General features: G+C 46.7%; 1 protein-coding gene across 1 annotated transcript in view; it reads right to left on the bottom strand.

Annotated features, from left to right (window-relative positions):
* Nucleotides 1-19594, bottom strand: part of MMP24 (matrix metallopeptidase 24) — a 215867-nt gene that overhangs the window by 157731 nt on the left and 38542 nt on the right. Inside the window, exon 3 of the mRNA XM_090064287.1 lies at nucleotides 15578-15694. Coding sequence (XP_089920413.1) covers nucleotides 15578-15694 — 117 coding nt within the window. The remainder of the gene's footprint in view (nucleotides 1-15577; nucleotides 15695-19594) is intronic.

Genomic DNA, 19594 nt, shown 5'->3' with positions numbered 1-19594 from the left:
CACCATTACCCTTAACACAAAATACATGGTTTTGTTTAAAAACCCCAGGGATAAGCTACAGATAGTGTCCCTAGCACAGCAGATGTACCTTGGTAAGGCCCAGGTCTTTCTAGAAGCTTTTGAGGATGCCACTAAACACCTTATGGGTATCTGTTGGTTGATTTAAATGCTTCTACCCCGGACGCTTTTAGATTAAGAACTGGGCTTTTTCCTTCTGACCAACCAGCTGCTTACACGTTTGAAAAAACAGCAAGTGGGAATAAAAAGAGATGATCTAGTAGCAGCCTCTTCTTAGCTCTTGAGATGGTGGAAGGGGAACATGTCTAACTGCGTAAAAAGAAATTTGGCTGTCTTAAAACTGCTTCCTCAATCCTCCTTGCAGCAGAGAAAAGCTATATTCTTCTCGGCCTCTGATGATTTAGTAGTGGCCATTTCAGAACTTGCTCTGAACACCTTAAAAGGAAACATCCCTTTGACACCACATCAAATTTGCGTGCTGAAAAAGAGATGCGGGATCATAAAAAACCTAAGTAACAAAAGATTGCCTCTTATAAAAAAGAAACAGCTGGTGAAACAGTCTGGGGGATTTATTGGACCTCTGTTAAGTTTTGCTTTTCCTCTGATTACGGGGCTTTTGGCTAGCTGTTGATGGAGCACACAGAAAAAATGTACCTGGTGCCCAAACATGAACTGGAACAATCAAGGGCTTCCACCACCTCAGGAAAATATCAGAACCGAGGCAACCCGCTTATTGGATGCTGAAATGAGGGATATTCTCCAAAGCCTGGGGTTAGCAGAATATAAGGCTAAATTGTATGCATCTGTGCTTCAGAAATACCTGACCTACGTAAGGCAGGGTAATCTGGAAAGACGGAATTTAATCCTGTTTCTGCAGGAACAGACCCCCCTAGAAGCCGGATACCCCCTAGAACTCCCCACAAACCCCGACACAGTCATTCAGGAAGTATTGGATAACATGTATGCTTGATACAGGAAAAATACTAAAGTACTGCTCACTAAGCTGAGCCAGCACAAAGATATTTCTTCTTGGGTGATCAAGGGGGTTTTGTCTACAAAGGGATGCTCGTCAAGGGTTCTAACATGCTCAACTTGGTCCAGAGAACCCTTCAGACTCACGCCAAGACTACTAAACATCCGCCTAAAGGCCGGGACATCTTTATGAAAGCCATGGCTGAGCTGAATGTACCATCTTCTGTTATGGGCAACATTGTGAATCATGATCATCTGGAACGTCTGAAAGTATCTGCTTCAGACTACGAAACACCAACACTACCACCTAAGAAGCGAAAAACTGTCTCTAAAAGCCATTGGCTCTCCATGTAAAGTTTCACACTTTGAAATAAATTATTCTATACTGCTATAAAGTTTTTGTCTACGGAAAATTTTTTGAATGAAAACACACACACACACACACTTAAATAACAGCATATTTATTTACACAGCAACAGCTGAGTGTTTTATTTAGACAAAGCATTTGTGAAACTCATAGCAAGAAATACATGTCTGGGCATGTTGAAACATGTTTTGAGCAGGCCCGGCCACATGGAAATTTTTATATTTACTTTTTACAAAATGCATCACCACCCTATCATTTTGTGCTAAATCGTCGGAATAATACAATTTTAAAATCTGTTCAAATGCTTGCTGTGATGGTGTAGGAAAAACCCCGTTCTACAGTGGTGTAGGAAAAACACATTGGTATCCGCAGGCGACAGACTGGGGGTCTTGTAACTGTTTAGTCTGAAAAACAGTGTTGGTAGCATTGTTTAAAAACAATATAATGTTTTGAGGAAAGAGAGTGCTGTTTGGGGAGTGACTGTATGAGTCGAAAAATTCTGTTGTTCCAATCCTCCAGATAAGCAGCCAGCCAGTGTTCTCTCGCTTGATTATGCGGGTGCGTGTTGACCACCAAGCTCAGGGGCCTTTTAGATGGTTGAGTTTTAGGAAGCCAGTCGCAGGAGAAAACATCTAAGACAGTTTCTTTGGCATAAGGGTCTGAGTATAAAACCCTGGCGAGCTGTTCAGTGTCCACCTTCACATGTAGTCAAACAGGACGTGTCTCCTTTGATTTATTTCTATGACATTGTCAAAGACCCTGTACCTGATCGTGTTAACCGTAGTGGGCAAAGCCGCAGCAAAGCATATTTCTGCTCTCAGGTTCCCAGTTTTAATCAGTGAATAATGATCAGCACGCTCCTGGTCAGGAGACAGGTCAAAGGCAAATAAGGTGTACCCCAGAGCAAATTCCTCACTTTCCCGATTGCTTGGTCATAGTGGATAACTAATTTGGGCGGAGTAGGATTGGTAGTAATTGTATTGCTCATAAGATCCACTAACTCTGTGATGATTGTATAATACCCCTGAGGCAGCAAATACTCGTGTTTAAAATAAAGTGTTTGAGATTTTAAAATAAGTAGAAGTACGATGGTGATGTTTTAGTTCCAGAAGTTATTTTGAAAGGGGTGTCTTCATTGATGTTGTTCCAGCTGTGCAGGTATTGTATTTCTGCTAACCCTATCTCCCAGTTCCCCAGCAGATCCAGGTTTAACCACCTGTGTGGTAAAGCTCGAGCTGGTGTTCTGCAGAAAAATGCTGGCGCAAGCATTGCCGGCAAAGTGATGTAAAAGCCACCATCACACATTGCGGCCTTCTGAGGTACCCCTATATGTTACAAACTTGGGAGGCTTCCACCCAGCGGTTAAATTTAGATGGCCACCCCAACCATTTCACCAACAACTGTTTCTTTCTTCCCTTTCCTTTTGTTGCTAGAACTTTTTCAACCCTATAAACTCTGTCCTGTTTGGGGTTCACTTTTTGTAGTTCTTCAGAATAGAGAGAACCCTCAATACGTTTGTCTTCGTAATCTTTTAGGTGGTGTGCAGGCGTCTGCACGCATCTAAGGACTTCATCCACTATGAAAATCTCATTGGTGAATGTTTGTTCATAATCGTTTTCAAACCTCCCATTGGTCCTAGACACCCTCACATGGTCTCCTTTTCTAAACACGGGGGCAGCTGGTTTTATTTTGAAATAGTCCCTGTACATGGCTTTCCACACCCGTGAAGAGTTTGAGAAGTTCACGTCACCAGGCCTGGTGTGGATAGTTCTGTGAAAACTGTGGTTGTAGCTCTTTATAAACTCTGGTAACACATCAATGTAGTGAAAGGTATTGCAGGCTGTAAAATACCTCCATATATTTGATTTTAATGTTCTGTTAAACCTCCTTACCACCACCGTCACTTTCGCTTCACTATTCGTCACAAAATAGTGAATATTATACTGTTTTAACAGCTTGCTTAAAGACTTATTTAAAAATTCTTTTCCCTGATCAGTCTGTAATTTTCAACGTACACAGCCCTCTGTAAAAAAGATTTTAAAGGCCTGAGCCATTTCACTGCCTGACTTGTCTTTTAGACCCACAGCTCAGGCATACTTAGATAATATGTCTATCGCTGTTAAGATTAACTTAACCTCACTATTGTGCTTGGAAAACTGCTGCATATCCACTAAAACTGCCTGCCATTGTACATCAATATCTGAAACTGTCTTGTTTCTTTTAAAACGTCTTCTTGCTGGTTTTTGTAGCGTGTAAGCAACCTGATCTGAAAGTCAGGCGGCCACCCCGCTTCTGTTCAGAACCTTATTCTGCCTTTTGATGGCTTCAAAAAGTATGTTCACCCCACCAAAATTGCCAGCTTCACCAAGAGAGTAATAAACTTATTTTAACGTAGCCTCCTGTGTAGACATGTCTGGTAACTGCTTCCCCCACACCCACCCCACGCTAACACCTGTGTAGTGCATACAAATGCTTGAGGAGAAATTTAAACCATGGCACAAATATACCTTCTTCCGAATTCTCATTGTCTGCTTCAGGGGCCTGGGCAATAGGTCATAACTGCACCACATGATCTAGATTGGTTCTTGCAGCATGAGGGGTTGGGCTTTGAGGGTCTGCATGGGCTCTCCTTCTGATGTCATGGACCATGTGGTGTTAGTATCACACACCACATGACTGAGGATGGGGGTAGAGTTCACACACCACATGACTGGGGGTGGGGGCAGAGTTGCTGATGTCACACAGCACGTGACTGAGTGGGAGCAGAGTTGCTGATGTCACACACTATGTGACTGGGGTGGGGATGGAGTTGCTGATGTCACACACCACGTGACTGGGGTTAGGGGGCGGGGCTGGTGACATCACGCATCATACAAGAGGAAAGGCACATTTGCACTGAAGGGTGGTGGGGCTGTATACTACTGACCCCCACCAGGCACATTTCAACTAGACTGGACCTGCACACTGGTGGACTGCACTTTCAGCTGCCTGAAGAGACAACGGCACACCCTCACTGCCCACCTTGAGGTCGCAGAGGCCAACATCCCCTGGGTTGTTGTTGCAGCCTGTGTATGGCATAACATCTCCAAGGCCCGGGCGGAGCTCTTCCACAAGGCATGGGGGGAGAAGGTACAATGGGAGGAGGACATCCGAGACCAGAACCACCACCTGTGGCAGCAGCAATAGCAATAGGCCCCCACCACTGAGGCCCTAGGTGAGCTGCACACCCGGCAGCAGAGTCTAGGGCACCGGGTGCAAGAGATGTTGGTGGTCCACTTCCTCCTGTGCTGCCCACTGTAGGCCACCTGGGTGGCTGGCCACAGGATCCAGCCCCACCATGCACCCCCAGCACCATGCTAACTGTGGACTATTTTCTGGAAAGCACTTTATTCCCCTCCACACACACAGACCCTGTCCCCACACCCCGACCCACAGAGCCCCACCACCAATCACTCCACCCACCACCAATAAAGCACCCTCTTCCCCATGCATCCTATGTACAGTGTGCTCTGGGTACCTTCCCAGGGTGGGGGGCAGTGGGGTGTGGTACCTATGAGGTGGAGGCCAGGGACAGGTGCCCAGCACCCCAACCTCTGGCCACACCATCATAGGTGCACATGCTGTGGAGAGTCCAGCAGGCAGGGGGCTTGCCTGGGGGTAAGAGCAGCTGATGCTCTTGAGGTGCGGCCAGCTCTTCTTTCTGCAACCAGCAGCCAGGGCCAGTAGGCCCCATGCACAGTGCTGGTCCCACTGTGGGCAGCTCCTGCTTTGTGGCTGCACGGAGCTGGGGCGAGAGGCAGTGGTGGGCCCAAGGGGTGCGGGACCTGGGGCACGTGCTGTGGCAGGAGGACCTGGCCACTAGAGGCACTGCTGCATTTGTATCTGAGCACTGGGTGGCTGCCAGGGGGCAGGCAGGGCTAAGACCTGGCCAGCAGACAGCACAAAAGGCGACTGCCAGGGCCAGGATAGTGTCCAGTACTCAGCGGTCATCCTCCGTGGCTTCCACTGCCCTGGCCACCATAGCAGCCTGCCGCTCCTGGGCCTCCACCATTCTCTCAAGAAGGGCAATGAGCCTGTCCCGGAATGCCGGGTCCACTTGGTCCCACTCCTGTTCGTGTACGACATCATCCGCATGCCAGCCTCTCCACTGCTACGCTGACCAGCCAATCCAATAACTGGGTCCGGTCCTGGGTCCACAGCTGCCGGAACCAGTGCAAACAGAGGCCCTGCCCAAGACTGGCTGCGACCCTGATGGCGTATCCCTGCATGCAGCTGGTGCCACTCCCCCGCATGCAACTGCTGGACCTGCAGAGCCAGAAGAAAGACTGTTTGTAAGAGTTTGCAACATTTCTGAAATATCATGTACTATACCGAGGGGCTGTGCACTACCCAGCCTCAGATCAGGGGTTTTGCGCACACAGGTACTCAGGGACCATGGTAAGTCAGCCGGACATGTCCTGACATAGGTGGTTGCCAACCAAGAACCCTGTCCCCACTCATTCCACAGGGACTGGTGAACCGCTGTTGTGCTTGTTGCAGGCAGCCTACCTTCCCTACCCTCTTCCCAGGCTGAGACAGGTCTGGCTCCTGGCAGCACCCGCTGTGGCTGTCTTCTCTATTGGCACCAGGCCAGTGGTGGTCAGGCTTGGGGCTCCCATCTGACTGGGATGTGGAGCTGGTAGCAATTCTGCGCATGACCTGTGCCCCTAGCATGCTCCTGGTGAGCAACCATCCCACAAGAGCTGTTTGCGCAGACTGAAAGGTGCATCGATTTGTAACATTCATACTGTGGGCCGTAAGGCCCACCTGGCTAACTAGTAATTCCGTGCAGGGTTAATGAGTGAGTAGTACAACTAAATTCTTGGGACAACTAATGAAAAAAACAGGATAGGAATGTCGTGTCGGTCAAAGGGTCAAAATGTGAAAATAAGTGTGCCTGAGGGGGACACTGAGCAGAGCCCCCTGGGCTGCACCCACCAGTCCTCAAAGGCATCCAAGGAGCCAGTAGATACCACCCACTGGTGCTCTGCTTGACAACATGCACACACAAGTGAGAAGAAAGTGGCCCTGCAGTCTCCAGGGGCTTTCCCGGCCAGAGCCTCCTTCCTGGTCAAGTACAGGGCCCAATTGGCCAGGGCCAGAAAGAGGTTGACCAGGAGGTCCCAGGACTTGGTGGGGCTGCAGATGGGGTGACCAAAAACAAAAAGGTGGGGGGTGAAATTCAACCAGAACCTCAGTAGGAGGTTCTGGAGGTGGAGATGGAGGGGCTGCAGCCTGGTGCACTCAAGGGTCATGTGTGCCAGGGTCTCCCTCTGCCTGCAGAAGGGCAGGAGACCGGGGTGTCCTTGTCACATAAATGCCCTTGGCAATAGCTCCATGGAGGAGTCGCCAGCTGAGGTCCCCAGTGGCTGAAGGGTGCCTGACCCACTATGCCCTGCTGCTGATGATCACCAGAGTGCCACAGGTGCACCTGAGAAACTGGCATGGGATCCTGAACTTCAACTGTGTGGTGGGCAAGCCCATGCTTCCCCACATCATTCACCACCTGGGGGGGGTACCTATGCCTATGCCATGTGTCCCTGCCCCAACAGCCGAGGACATCACCACCAGCATCCATAAGTTCATCTGCGTGAGACCTGTGCCTGCCTAGCTGAGGGGGTATTAGCTGCTCAAAGTTCTCCATTCCCCCTCACCTCCCTGCATACTGTGGAGAGGAACTCCAGAGGTCAGGAGGAGCTCGGCCAGCGCAGACATGGAGGGAGGGCAGGGGCAATGAGGCCCCTCTCCCCAGTGTGGGGCTTTCTGGGTGCATGCAGCAGGAGTGCCCATTGGCCCAAGTCTGCCCCTGCTGGCAGCAACATGCAGCTCCTGGCAGCATCCTGGGATGCAGGGGTGTGATACCTGGCTGGTCATGTAGGCCACCCCCCCCGGGGAGGAGCTGGAGCTCATGAGGGCAGGCGGTGCCATCTCTGGGCTACCTGCACACCCAGAGCTGGTGGGGCAGGTGCTGGCCCAGACTGTCAGATGATGCCAGGGGCACGGACCACAGTAGGACAGGCTCCTGATGCCCCGAGGGGCACTACCCTGCTGATGACTTGTTGCCACTGCCAGGCTGTAGTGGAGGCTCCAGCAGGCTGCCCATGCTGGACAACACAGTGCACCTCTGGCCAGGGTCCCAGGGCATGAGGATGTGGTCCAGCTGTTGCATAAATGGCATGGTCCTGTGGGCTGCCCTCAACCGGCGGTTGTAGTTGGTGATGCTGTGCCTGTAAAGCCCAGACCTTTATGCAGCACTAGTGCACTGACCAGTCATGCCTATGTTCATATGTGGCCCACCCAGCCCTCATAGATGTGAGTGTTGGAGTGCCTGCCCTGGGTGAACTGGCTTTGAAACCCAGCCTGGCCTCACAGTGCAACAAGTTCTGTAGTTTCATCCTGGGACCAGTTATGCCCCTAGGAGGCAGTATGTGGCGTTGCAGTCCCGTGGAACTCAGGCTGGTGGTGGAAGGCAGACTGCAGTGCCGGCTCTGCCCACCTCCTGCCACTGGGCTGAGCTCCAGGGCTGGTGGAGTCAACTGGAGCACAACCCAGCAGCGGGAGGCGGGCAGATCCCGCACTGAGTTCTCATCAGCTCTGCCAGCCCCATGGAGTGTAGCCCCGCAGCGGGAGGCAGGGAGCACCAGGGCTGCGCTTCCCCCTGGGCTGAGCCACATGGGGCTGTGGAGGCACTCAGAACACAGCCCTGGCTCTCCCCTGCCTCCCACACCTAAAACCCTCCAGATAAGGGTGACAAAAGTGCAACAACTGCCCTAGGTCTCATTTGCATCTGAGATGGGACCAGATGACCATTCATTTACATGAGAGATGGGGAACAGAAAACCTGAAGCAGAGACTGCAGTGAATTCTGGGATCAGCATGACGGGGAATCTGTGTTCCAAATGCTAATCAACCCAGACAACCAGCTCAGCATTTATCAGACCAGTTCTAATCTGGATTTACAAAGGACTTTTCCTTCCCCCCCCCACACACCTCTTAGTAAAAGTAAGTTTATTGGGTATCTCGGGCCGTACATTCCCCGGTCCCACTATGGGAGGCCTATGTAAACTTAATTGGCTACAACTCGGTTGCCGGGTTAGGGAACGCTGAGGCAATAGACCGAGTCAGAGGGGGTATGGGCAACATTTGAACAATGGTACAGGGTTCATCACAGCATCCAGCCCGTTACAGCCCTGTCCACAAGTGTTGTCATACTTTTCCCGAGACGACTGGTGGAAGTCCTCTCCACAACAGGTTATGAACACTCCAATAAGTGCCTCAAGTCTGTTAAAAGACTATAGTAAGATCTGGAAAAGTCATGCTAAGCTGAGGCTTGTTCACAGCAAGTAAAAATCCAAAAACCCTGATACTGCAATCTATTGTTTCTGAAGACACCAGAAGAGATCCCATCAAGTATATCTGCTATCCATAGGAATGACAAGCTGGCTCCAAGTAGATGTTTCCTGAGTATCAATCAAGTTTCTGAGATGTTCCACCCAGATAACCCCTTGTCAATAGAAAAGACAATTTGATTTACAATATTGAGAATGCTTGAAAGAAACTGAACTGAGGGTATAAAAATCTGTAAAAGAAGCAGCAGTGTGTGTGCTGACACCACTCGCTTTCTTCTGGAGAGGCTGCAGGAGGAAGATCATCTCCCTTCAAGGATCATGCTGAGAACTTTGACTTGTCAGTTTTGCAACCCGAGTTCCTTGGACTGGTGAGATCCCAGCTCTCTCTCTCTCTTTTCTCTTCTCTCTCTCTCTAAGCATAGATTTCTAAACTTGAACTGTATTAGCTAAGCTTGAGCTAAGTTTCCCCAAATACTTAATGAAACCAGGGTATACTGTGACTGTTTGTGTTTGTTTTTCCTTTGCATGTCTATCACTACAAGTGTCAATATATATTTCATCTACTTAGCAATAAATAACTTTTATAGTCAAACTGGTGGTAACTGGGTATATTTTGCCTTCTTTACTTCTCTTTCCCCACTTGCTCTGCAGCAACGCCCCTCTTACCTAAGCTAAAGATCCCTATGAAGCCCAGAAATACTGTGGGGTCTGCTCATCAAGAGACTAAAAGATTGGGACGTGCTGAGTTTGAAACACATAAGGGGATCAACTTGTACAGGCTGATTGACCCAGTTTGGCTCAGATGTGCCCTGATGAACTGAATGCTGGCCCATGAGGGTGTCAACTGGACACCCGGCCGGATTCAGAGGTATTCTGTTTAATTGTGTGCTTGTGTCTGACTGTGGTTATTGTTGCTCCGATGAACTGATTCTTGGCATATGAGGGTGTCAGCCTGTCCATGCTGATCAACCCGGCCAGGTCAGGCATGTCACGTTAATCTGTGTGTGTTTGTGTGTATGACTGATTTGGGGACTGGAGGAACCCAGCCCCACTGAACTGAGTCCTGCAAGATAGCTCCATTGGGGGGTGAGGGCTTGCAGAAGGGAGAGATACAGCTCCATACAGAAACACAAGTAACACAAGCAGCACATTGATAGAATTACCAAGACTCTAGCCCTAATAAATGAGCACACCCCAAAGTAGCGGGCAAATCTGGTAACAGATCCCCCCCTTTATGTGACGCTGGTCAGGCCAGAGCTGGAGTACTGCGTCTAGTTCTGTGCGCCCCATTTCAGGAGGGATGTGGACAACATTGAAAGGGTCCAGAGGAGGGCCACCCACATGATCTGGGGACAACAGGGCAGACCCTACAATGAAAGACTGCAGGACCTAAACCTGTTCAGCCTTCACAAGAGAAGGCTGAGGGGGGACCTGGTGACTGTCTATAAACTCACTAGGGGGGACCAGAAGGGTTTGGGGGACACTGTTTCCCCTAATGCCCCCTGGCATGAGAAGAAATAATAGACACAAATTATTGGAGTGTAGGTTTAAATTAGACATCTGCAAGAACTACTTCACAGTTACGGCGGCTAGGAGCTGGCACCAACTTCCACGGGAAGTGGTGCTGGCTCCTACCCCGGGGATCTTTAAGAAGAGGCTTGATGCCTACCTGGCTGGACTCATTTGAGTCCAGTTTTTCTCCTGCCCAGGCAGGGAGCTGGACTTGAAGATCTACAAGATCCCTTCCAACCCTACTTCTACGATTATGATTCTATTTAATTAACAGGGCTTGGTCCCTGTTACATGCTTCCACTACTCATTCTTGGTTCCTAGGGCTGTCCATTCTCATCATCTAGTATTTGTGTCCTGAACAAAGAAACAGCAGTCCATGCTCTGCAGGTGATCCTAGAGAAGGACATCCTTCACAGAGCTTCATACATCTTTCTCATTTGATATGACTCTCAGATGTGCAGAACACATAGCACATTTCAAGAAAGTGCCTTTCATATGCCAGGGTCCTGGCATATGTTGTGGCTGAGAGCTGTAATAGGATGTCTACCTACCATCCCCTACTGTTGAGCAGCAAAACTGCATCCACTCAGGCATACTATGAAGTGCTGCAGCTGGGGAGGGCGTATACATTTGTATTATATTAAAATGCCCCAAATTAGAAGCACTTCAAATTAGGGTGGGGTTTAAAGTACTTCACATGTACATCTGTTCATACCCTTAGAAATGCTTTCCGTAAGTTTGTATTGCCAGTACAATGTAGAAGTTATACTACAGCTCCTTTCAACTAAGACAGTCCCTAGAGCATTCACTGTAACTCTAAACTTGATACATACCCAAGATATTAGATAAATTAAATAAGCAAAGAAATCCAAATTCTTATGTTTATAAAAGTGACAAAAAATTCCAAGTGCTTTACAAAAATAAGTTCATGTGTAGCATTCAGTAACAACTCTAAAAACTGTCAGTAAAATATATTCAGGTCTTATACCATATAACCAAAATGCAGCTAGGGAACAAATCATTATTGCTAACACTTTCATTGCTCACCAGATCTTTACAAACCATTGCTTCACACATCATAGAGTTCAGCAAAAATTGAAAGCAGGAAAATGTATATGAATAGCACAGCCTTCTACCACCTCAGCAAAACAAGTTGTTTAAAAATAAATATTTAGCAAGCTTTTGTTACTCATCAGCATATTTAAAGTAGTATATTACATAAATGTTTCAGCTTTCTGGACAACATTTTCAAGAGGATCACAATAACTCAAAAGGAAAAGGCCCACTGATTATGAATTAAACAAATTACCAAAGGCAAAATTTACAGCAGATATGTAAAGAATCATAGAAAAATAGTAAGGAAAGGGAACTAAAGAGGCCATCTATAATCCAGTGCCCTGCTCTTTATGCGCCTAAACATGCAGCTATGTACTTAAAGGAATTTTAAAAAACACTAAGTTTTCAACAGTCACATGAAAAGAGGACAGCAAACAAGACAGTTACTAAGACAGCATGACCTGAAGAAAGAAGATGATTCTTGTTTCATTTTCTGGAAGATGAGTAAGCTTGCTTGTCTGTTGCCTGACTGTCTCTTATTTGACTTTCCTTGGTTGTGATAACAGTTTATGTGGGAGAGGATTGTTTTGGTTTGGAGAGTGGGTTTCTGGAAAAGAACTTTGACCATGCGAGTACAAACACCATAGCGAAATGTAGGAGAGATGGTATAAACTATTAGGTAAGAGTTTGAAGTTAAAAATGAACCATCCCAATATTTAACTTCAAGAAGGGAAACTCCACAAAAATGAGTAAGTTAGAAAAAAGTTAAGAAGAACAGACAAGGCTTACAGGCAGCCTGGAAGCTGTTTAAAAATAGCAGCTTAGAGGCTCAGGAAAAGCTTACACCATAAGTAAAGGAGGAGACTTCAGAGTCCAAAAAAAGCATGGTTTAATAGCAAGCTATCAGAGGCAAAAAATGAAAGGTGTCCCCAGATGAGGAAAACAAGAAATCACACAAATTCTGGCAGGTCAAAAGTAAAAGTGTAAGTAAAATAAGACAGGCCAAAAACAATTTGAGAGGCATTTTGCAAAAGATGCTAAAGTTAATAACAAGAATATGTTTAAATACAGCAAAAGCAGAAAGCCAGCCAGAGAGTAGGTGGGGACATTAGGGCTAGGAGCAGACATTCAAAAAGCCTGAGCCTGAAAAGATTTATTTTTTGCAGGTTAGTCTTTGCAGGCTTTCATTCCAGAAATGCAGGCACATGCCTGCAGTGGCTCAGGTTAGAAGCTGGGGAGCACTAAAGCAGTCCTCCCTTCCCTTGCATAGTGCTGAGCTGAGGGGCAGCATGGCCAGACCAGGCAGAATGCTCTGATTAGGGAGGAGTTCCACCCCTTGCTGCTCTTCTGAGAGCCAGCAGGGGGTTACACAGCATTTACTTACATATGCCTCTTTCATTAGCTCAAGCTCTTCTTAAACAACTTTTTCCAAGGAAGGAAGAGAGCCACATTACCAGCTACCTATTTATTAGCTCCAAAAAGCCCTAAGCTGACACTGTGCTGTCTGCCTTTTCTTGTCTCCCATAGCATGGACCATAGTCAGTATGCAATATGTTAGCTAACACTGAGAGGAGTCTGTGCAAGACGGGGGGGGGGAGGGGATTCCTGTTTGAACAGGAAGTGATGAGGGATGGGGGGGAGGGGAAACAGAAGGAAGTCAGGCAGATGGTGCCCTACCTGCAGTCTCTGCCGAGGTCCAGTCAGGGAGTAGAGAAGAGGAGCCTGCCCTGCTGGCCTGGAGCTGAGAGCAGAGCCCCACCTAGAGTTGCAAAGCATCTGGGGTGCTGGGGGAGTCTGATTCAACTTAAACCTGGTTGAATATAGTAGCAGACATAACTAATTTGGGTCAAACCTGTTTATGCAATGTCTGTCCCAGACCCCTTTCCAGGTTATCTCAAACCAGTTTTAGCCATTTTCAAGTATGTGCACGTTCATGTGCACTGAACATCTGTTTTGTTACAGCTGCTATAGACAGGTGAGCTTCACTTCTATTCTGGTCCCTTGGATGTATACAATATGTTGTGGAAGAGTCAGTGGGTATTTTGTAAAAGGCAATCCTGTCTCAGGGATCTGCTGGAGTTTTTCTGAGGGTATTTACAAGCACATGAACAAGGGACAACCAGTTGATATAATATACTTGGATTTTCAAAAAGCTTTTGGTGAGGTCCCTCACCAAAGACTTTTAAAAAATGGAGTTGTTATAGGATTGGAGGGAAGACCCTTTCAGGAATCAAAAACAGATTAAAAGACAGGAAAAAAGGCAGGGCTAAACAGTCATTTTTTGGAATGGAAGATCAATCGTTGAATGCAAGAATCTGTGCTGGAGCTGCTTTTGTTCAACATTTCCAAAATGACTTTGCAAATTGAAAACATGGTGAATTTGCAATGCTCACAGATTATACTAAATTGCTATGGATGTTCTAATCTTAAAATGATGCTGAAGAGTTGAAGTAAGATCTCAGAAAACTAGTGACTGGGCAATAAATTGGCAAATGAATTTCAAGTGCAAAGGAATGCATATGGAGAAAAATAACTTCAACTATATATAAGCAGCCTGCTGACTTACAATACAATTGGTTCCTGAAAACCACGTCTCAAGTCAAAACGTTGTAACTTGGAACCAATTTTCTCATAAGAAACAATTTTATAAATGGGGGATTGGTCCCTGAACCAAGGCCCAATACCCTATTTTCACCAAATATACCCCATAATTTTGTACTTGATCAATGAAGCTACATTAATGTATTTATACTGTAAATAGCAATCGTATTGATTTGGAAGGACTTCTTTGAGGTGACTTTGCTTGACTTTTTAAGGGCTCTTGGTTGGCCTTTGTGAAGGGTTCTTGGCCAGTCTTCTCAGGAGTCTTGGCTGCAAGTTTTTTCTGGAGTCTTGTCTGCTTTCTTAAAGAAAGTGTCCAAGGAAGTTTGGACAGAAGTTCTCCAGGGAGATGGGTGACACAGCGAACATGTTTGCTGGCATGGCATCACATCGGATCAAACGTTGTAAAGTTGAAACTGACATCAGAAAGTTGAAACAGGGTGTCAATTTATACACGTTGTAAGCGCAAGACGTTGTAACTCAAAATGTTGTAAGTCGAGGACTGGGTTCTGAACTGGCTGTTACCATCTGGGAAAAATACCTTGGAGTTCTTGTACACAGTTCTCCAAAAACACTGGCTCAATGTGCAGCAGCAACCAAAAGCCAATAAAATATTGGGTATCATTAAGAAGAGAATTGAAAACAAAAACAGCAGGCATTATTATGCCACTTTATCAATCCATGATGATCCCACATTTTATTTATTAGATTTATATCTCACACTATCCAAAAGCCTCAGAGCAGCTTGACTACTAGTAAGTAGTAATACTTGACTACTACATGCATTCTGCTCTCTACACCTTTAAAAGGATGAGCTGGAACTGGAAATCGTACAGTGAAGAGCAACTACGATGAACATGGGTATACAGCAACTGCCATGCCAAGGAGAGACTAAAAGGCTAGGACTCTTCAGTTTGGAAAAGAGAAGGTTGAAGGGGGAGAGGGGGAATGACAGAGATCTATAAAATCATGAAAGGTGTGGACAAGGTGAATAGAAAACTGTTATTAACCAAGTCCCAGAATACAAGAAGTAAAGGGCACCCAGTGAAATTATGTGGAAGCAGGTTTAAAACACACAAAAGAGAGTACTTTTTTTACACAAGTGTAGCTAACTTGTGGAACCCACTACCACAGAATGTCATACAGGTAGATAACCAGGTTTAAAGAGAGGTTAGATAAATACATGGAGAATAGGTTCCTTAGGAGCTATTAAATGGAGCAATCTGGCATGTATCCTCTGACATCCCTAAACCAATGATGCTTGATGTCAGGGAAGGTATGACAGGGCATGGACCACCCTAGGCATGCCTCATTCGTATACTCTCTCTGAAACATCTAGCACTTTCAGAGGGTAGGCAGACCATTGATCCAACCAATGTGGAATGTCTTATGTTCTTATCTTTTTTTATATAAGTTAGGTTATGCACATTAATGATAAGACCTAAAGGCATTTAAAAATCTGGCTTAAATCTGGCCTGATTTTATTTTATTTGAAAATAAAATTTGGACTCCAAAGTTGCTTAGCAGCTTGCAAAAAAATCATCCTTCACATCTTCTCAAATGCACAGGGTCATAAGTATGTATGGAGAATATACATTTCTCTTTTTGTAGCTGAGTAAATAATACATGTCAAAATATTACTCTTTAAAAAAATTAAACATACCTGTAAGTTATATGCTTCTGCCTCCATTTCTGTCCAGTTAGCGCATATCGCTTTTTCCTTCGGTTATGGCTTAAATGGGGATGATCAGGAACCCCACATCGAGGTTTCTTCATCCATCTTTAAAAAAAGAAAAGAAAAAGATCCACTCTTGTCATAGAATCATAAGTTGAAAGGGCTGGAAGGGACATCAGAAGTCACCTAATCCAAACCATTGCACAGATGCAGACAAACCATCCCAGACAGCTGCCTATTCAGCCTCATCTTGAAAACCTCAGATGAGAAAGATTTTCTAAGCAGCTTATTCAACTGTCCTACTCTTTTTACAATTAGAAATTTTTTTCTTAGATTTAATTTATATCTGTTTTGCTTTACTTTAAACCCAATCTCTCCTGGCCCTGCAACAAGAGAGAAAAATTAGCTTCTTTATGGCCACCTTTCAAATATTTGGTCAGCATAGCTCAGAAGTTATACGTTGGCTAGCACATCTGGAAATTATCAGAAGGAAGACGCAGCATTTAATTTAGAAATTAGCTGCTGACCTAGATTCGGTGACCCCGTGGATCTTGAGAAGCCCGAGGACTGAATACCAGGGTCCTTCCCGGTACCCTTGGACAGTGCAGATCAGGGACACCTGATTCCACTGAGCTTTATAGAAGAGGAACTTGTCATACATCACGCATCAGAGGAGATTGCCGATACGTTGCTGATGCGAATTGTTCTTGTCTGTCACTGTGGTCTTGTTATATTACACGTAGTTGTGTGTTTGTTAGGTCAATAAACCTTTCTTATCTTTTTACCCCCGACCACTCTCTCAATCCCAAACCCTCCTGCTGGCGACTGGGACATAAATTGGTGTCACAAAGAGGACTGAGAGGCTCTGGTCCAGAAAGAAAGGTTGGAATGGAGGGAGTTGGGTGGGCCCCATTGGTGGCTTTGCTTAAGGAAGTGACAGGGACAGAGAATCCCGGGTGGGATAAGGATAGTTTGAGGCCTGCCTGGAGTAACCCGGGAACCATACCAATCACTGGGCTAGGTTTGCTGCTGCCGCCCGGGGTAAACCCAAGAAGGGTGCCTGTCGTGGCTGCTGGCCACGTGCCTGTGGTTAGGGGCCAAAGAGAATGCCCAGCTCCAGGAAAAGGTTACCCAGCTGAGTTGGAGGATGTGAGGGATTCCAACAGTGTGGCATGTGAGGGTATGCGAGCTGCCCCAAGTCGCTTGGAGACATTAGAATGGAGGGAAGGAAAGATTATGATCGCGCGTGTGGCCGCTTCCCTCCAGAAGAGGGCATAGTTAGCACAGGCTGTGAAACCCTCCTTCTAGAAGTGCGACAGTGCCTGTATGAAGAGAAACCAGAAGCTGAGCTCTGGGAAGATCACGGGGAGGGGACAGATGAGGGGAGGAGATTGACGACAAGCTTGGTGCCGAACTGCCCTGTATGTCCCTGCTCGAATGGAAGAGCTCAGCCAAGCATTCCCAGTGGTAGTAACTTGCTGAAGGCCACAAGGGGGAAATCCCCAAACAGAGCTGTGCTCCTTTACCCATGGAAATTTGAGATATACAGGAGCACCATAAGTCCAAGCTAGGAGAGCCAATGATAGACTGGCTAGTTCGACTGTATAGTGAAGGGGCCTCTGCAATATCAGTGAGCCGTGCCAAGGCGGCTCAACTTGTCCTGCACCCTGAGCTCCAGTTTAACCAGTTTTCAGAAGGTGATGAAAATGTTACTTTGTTTTCTGCTGCACTACAGGCAACCACTGCCAGTTATGGTAATATGGAAGAAGAGCTTAACTCTGTTCCTCAGTGTGGGCCAATTTAGAAGAGGCTGTCCACCGCTTGTATCAGTTAGCACTAACTGAAATCACTCATGCAGCAGTTTAGACTCACACGCCAGCTGCAGAAGTTGTGATAGCACCATTGTAGAGGAGGTTTTGCCAACGAGCACCAATAGAGTGCACCTCAGTCCTGTTGGCCTTGGAGCCAGAGTTGGTGAATCACCCTGTAAAAAATGCGATCCGGTAATTAGTGCAGCTTCTACCCAATTTACAGAAGCCAGGGCTTGCCAAGCCAATGAAAACTGCCAAGGCCATGGCAGTGGCCTCAGTGAAAGACAAACCCCTTGACCCCTCCGAATTGTTGAGAAAAGCCGGGGAAGGCTGATCCAAGACTCCACAAACAAGAATGTGGAAAGACTTGTTAGCTGTCAGTTTCAATAAAGTGGAAATCAACAGACTGCCCACCAATGTCCTGCAAGGGCTGTGGGCTAAACACTGTAGCGAAGGGGCAAGCCTGAAAGCAGAGCCTTCTGCGCCAATGGCAGTGTCACCAGAGGAATTCTCTGCCCTGAGGGCGGAACTGTTGACATTTTCACAAGCACATATGGGGCCGCCAGCCTTTACTTCCCCTGATCGTGTGGCCTAGGAAGTCCGGCCGGCCCAACCCCCAAGGAAAGGGACTATGATGGGGGCAGTAGTGAGCCGGGGACTGGTATCTAAAGTTAATATTGGCCCCTAATTTGGATACCTGTACAGATTCAATTAGGTAAAAGTAAGAAGTCAATCAATATGCTATTAGACATGGGTGCCCAGATTTGCATTTTAGATTCCATGGATTAGAAGGGGGAAGAAGGAACCCCTTATAAAGTAACTGGAGTCGGAAGCACTAGACAGCCAGGACATCTGGTTGGAGCGATCTTTGGGCTATCTAATGGCTCTAAAATAATGGAAGCAGCAGTAATACTTAAAGGGAGACCAAGCTTACTAGGGCTTAATGTACTAAGAAGACAACGGTTTGCCCTTAAGCGAGAGAATTAGCAGTTTGAGTGTTCAGTGCCTCACCAGGAACCAGAAGAAACTGGATGTAGCATGATCTCACTAACCCTGCCTCCGATGAAAGGAATACAGAGACCCCAGCATCAAACTCCCCCCGAGGCCACCAACCTATCCAGTGTATTATTAGCCAGCAGTTGGAGGACAGGACTATTATCCAAACCCACTCTCTGTATAACAATCCAATGTGGCCAGTGCATAAGTCAGATGGAAGGTGGCGGCTGACTATTGAATTTCGAGCTTTGAATGCTAATACTGACCCCTTGACGCCCGCCGTCCCGTCACTACCAGCCTTCACAGAAAGCATCTGGTGTTATAGGCCTGCATGGATAGGATGCATTGATATCAAGGACATGGTTTTTTGCTATTCCCATCCATGAAAGTCACTGGCCAGTATTTGCTTTCACGTGGATAGGGCAGCAGTATACCTATACTGTGTTGCCCCAGGGGTGGATACACAGCCCCACCCTGGCTCATGGGGTGAATTTCTAGGAATAGAATAGCAGAATTGGAAGCCCACAATACCAACTGAAGGGCTGTGGAGTATAGTAGAGACCCCGACCCCCACTGATGTAAAAGAATTGCAGGCCCAATTAAGAGCACTCAATTTTTAGCCTATGCGTGTTCCTGAGTTAAGTGTATTGGCTCATCCCTTGTATAACCTATGTAAGAAGAGGACTAAATGGGAATGGAGTCCTAAGCATAAATATGCCTTACAGGCCCTTAAAGAAGCAGTAACTGTCCATGACTCTTTAGCAGCACAACGTCCAGAAGGAGAGCTTTGGGTCCGTATAGGTGTCTCGGAGGGGGGACCACATTGGAACCCGTGGCAGGAGGAGTCCTCAGAGGCAAAAGGAAAACCGCTTGGAATTTAGAGCCGAGGCTAGAGAGGGGGAGAAGCAAGGTAAACTCTCTTAGAACAAATGTTGTATGCAGTAGCGGCGGCCCTAGAAGCCATGAAAGCACGAAGGGAAGAATTACCTACAGTTATCACTACATCAATACCAATACCTATTCTCAAAATGGCTCTGTCAGACGGCCAGCTGCCACCTGGGGGAAGAGCCCAAGACACCACATCTTGAGTCAGGTCCAACGAGTAACTCCAAATAGATGGCCTGTGTTAGTTGAAAGGGTTATAGAAAGTACAATGAATGCTTATCCCGACAAAACAAGCTGCAGTGAACTTTCACCC

This window comes from Crocodylus siamensis, chromosome 10 (genome assembly GCF_052110815.1).
Source record: "Crocodylus siamensis isolate JL-2025a chromosome 10, ASM5211081v1, whole genome shotgun sequence".
NCBI lineage: Eukaryota > Metazoa > Chordata > Crocodylia > Crocodylidae > Crocodylus > Crocodylus siamensis.
The sequence above is the reverse complement of the archived record's forward strand: the minus strand, read 5'-3'. Positions and strand labels throughout refer to the sequence as shown.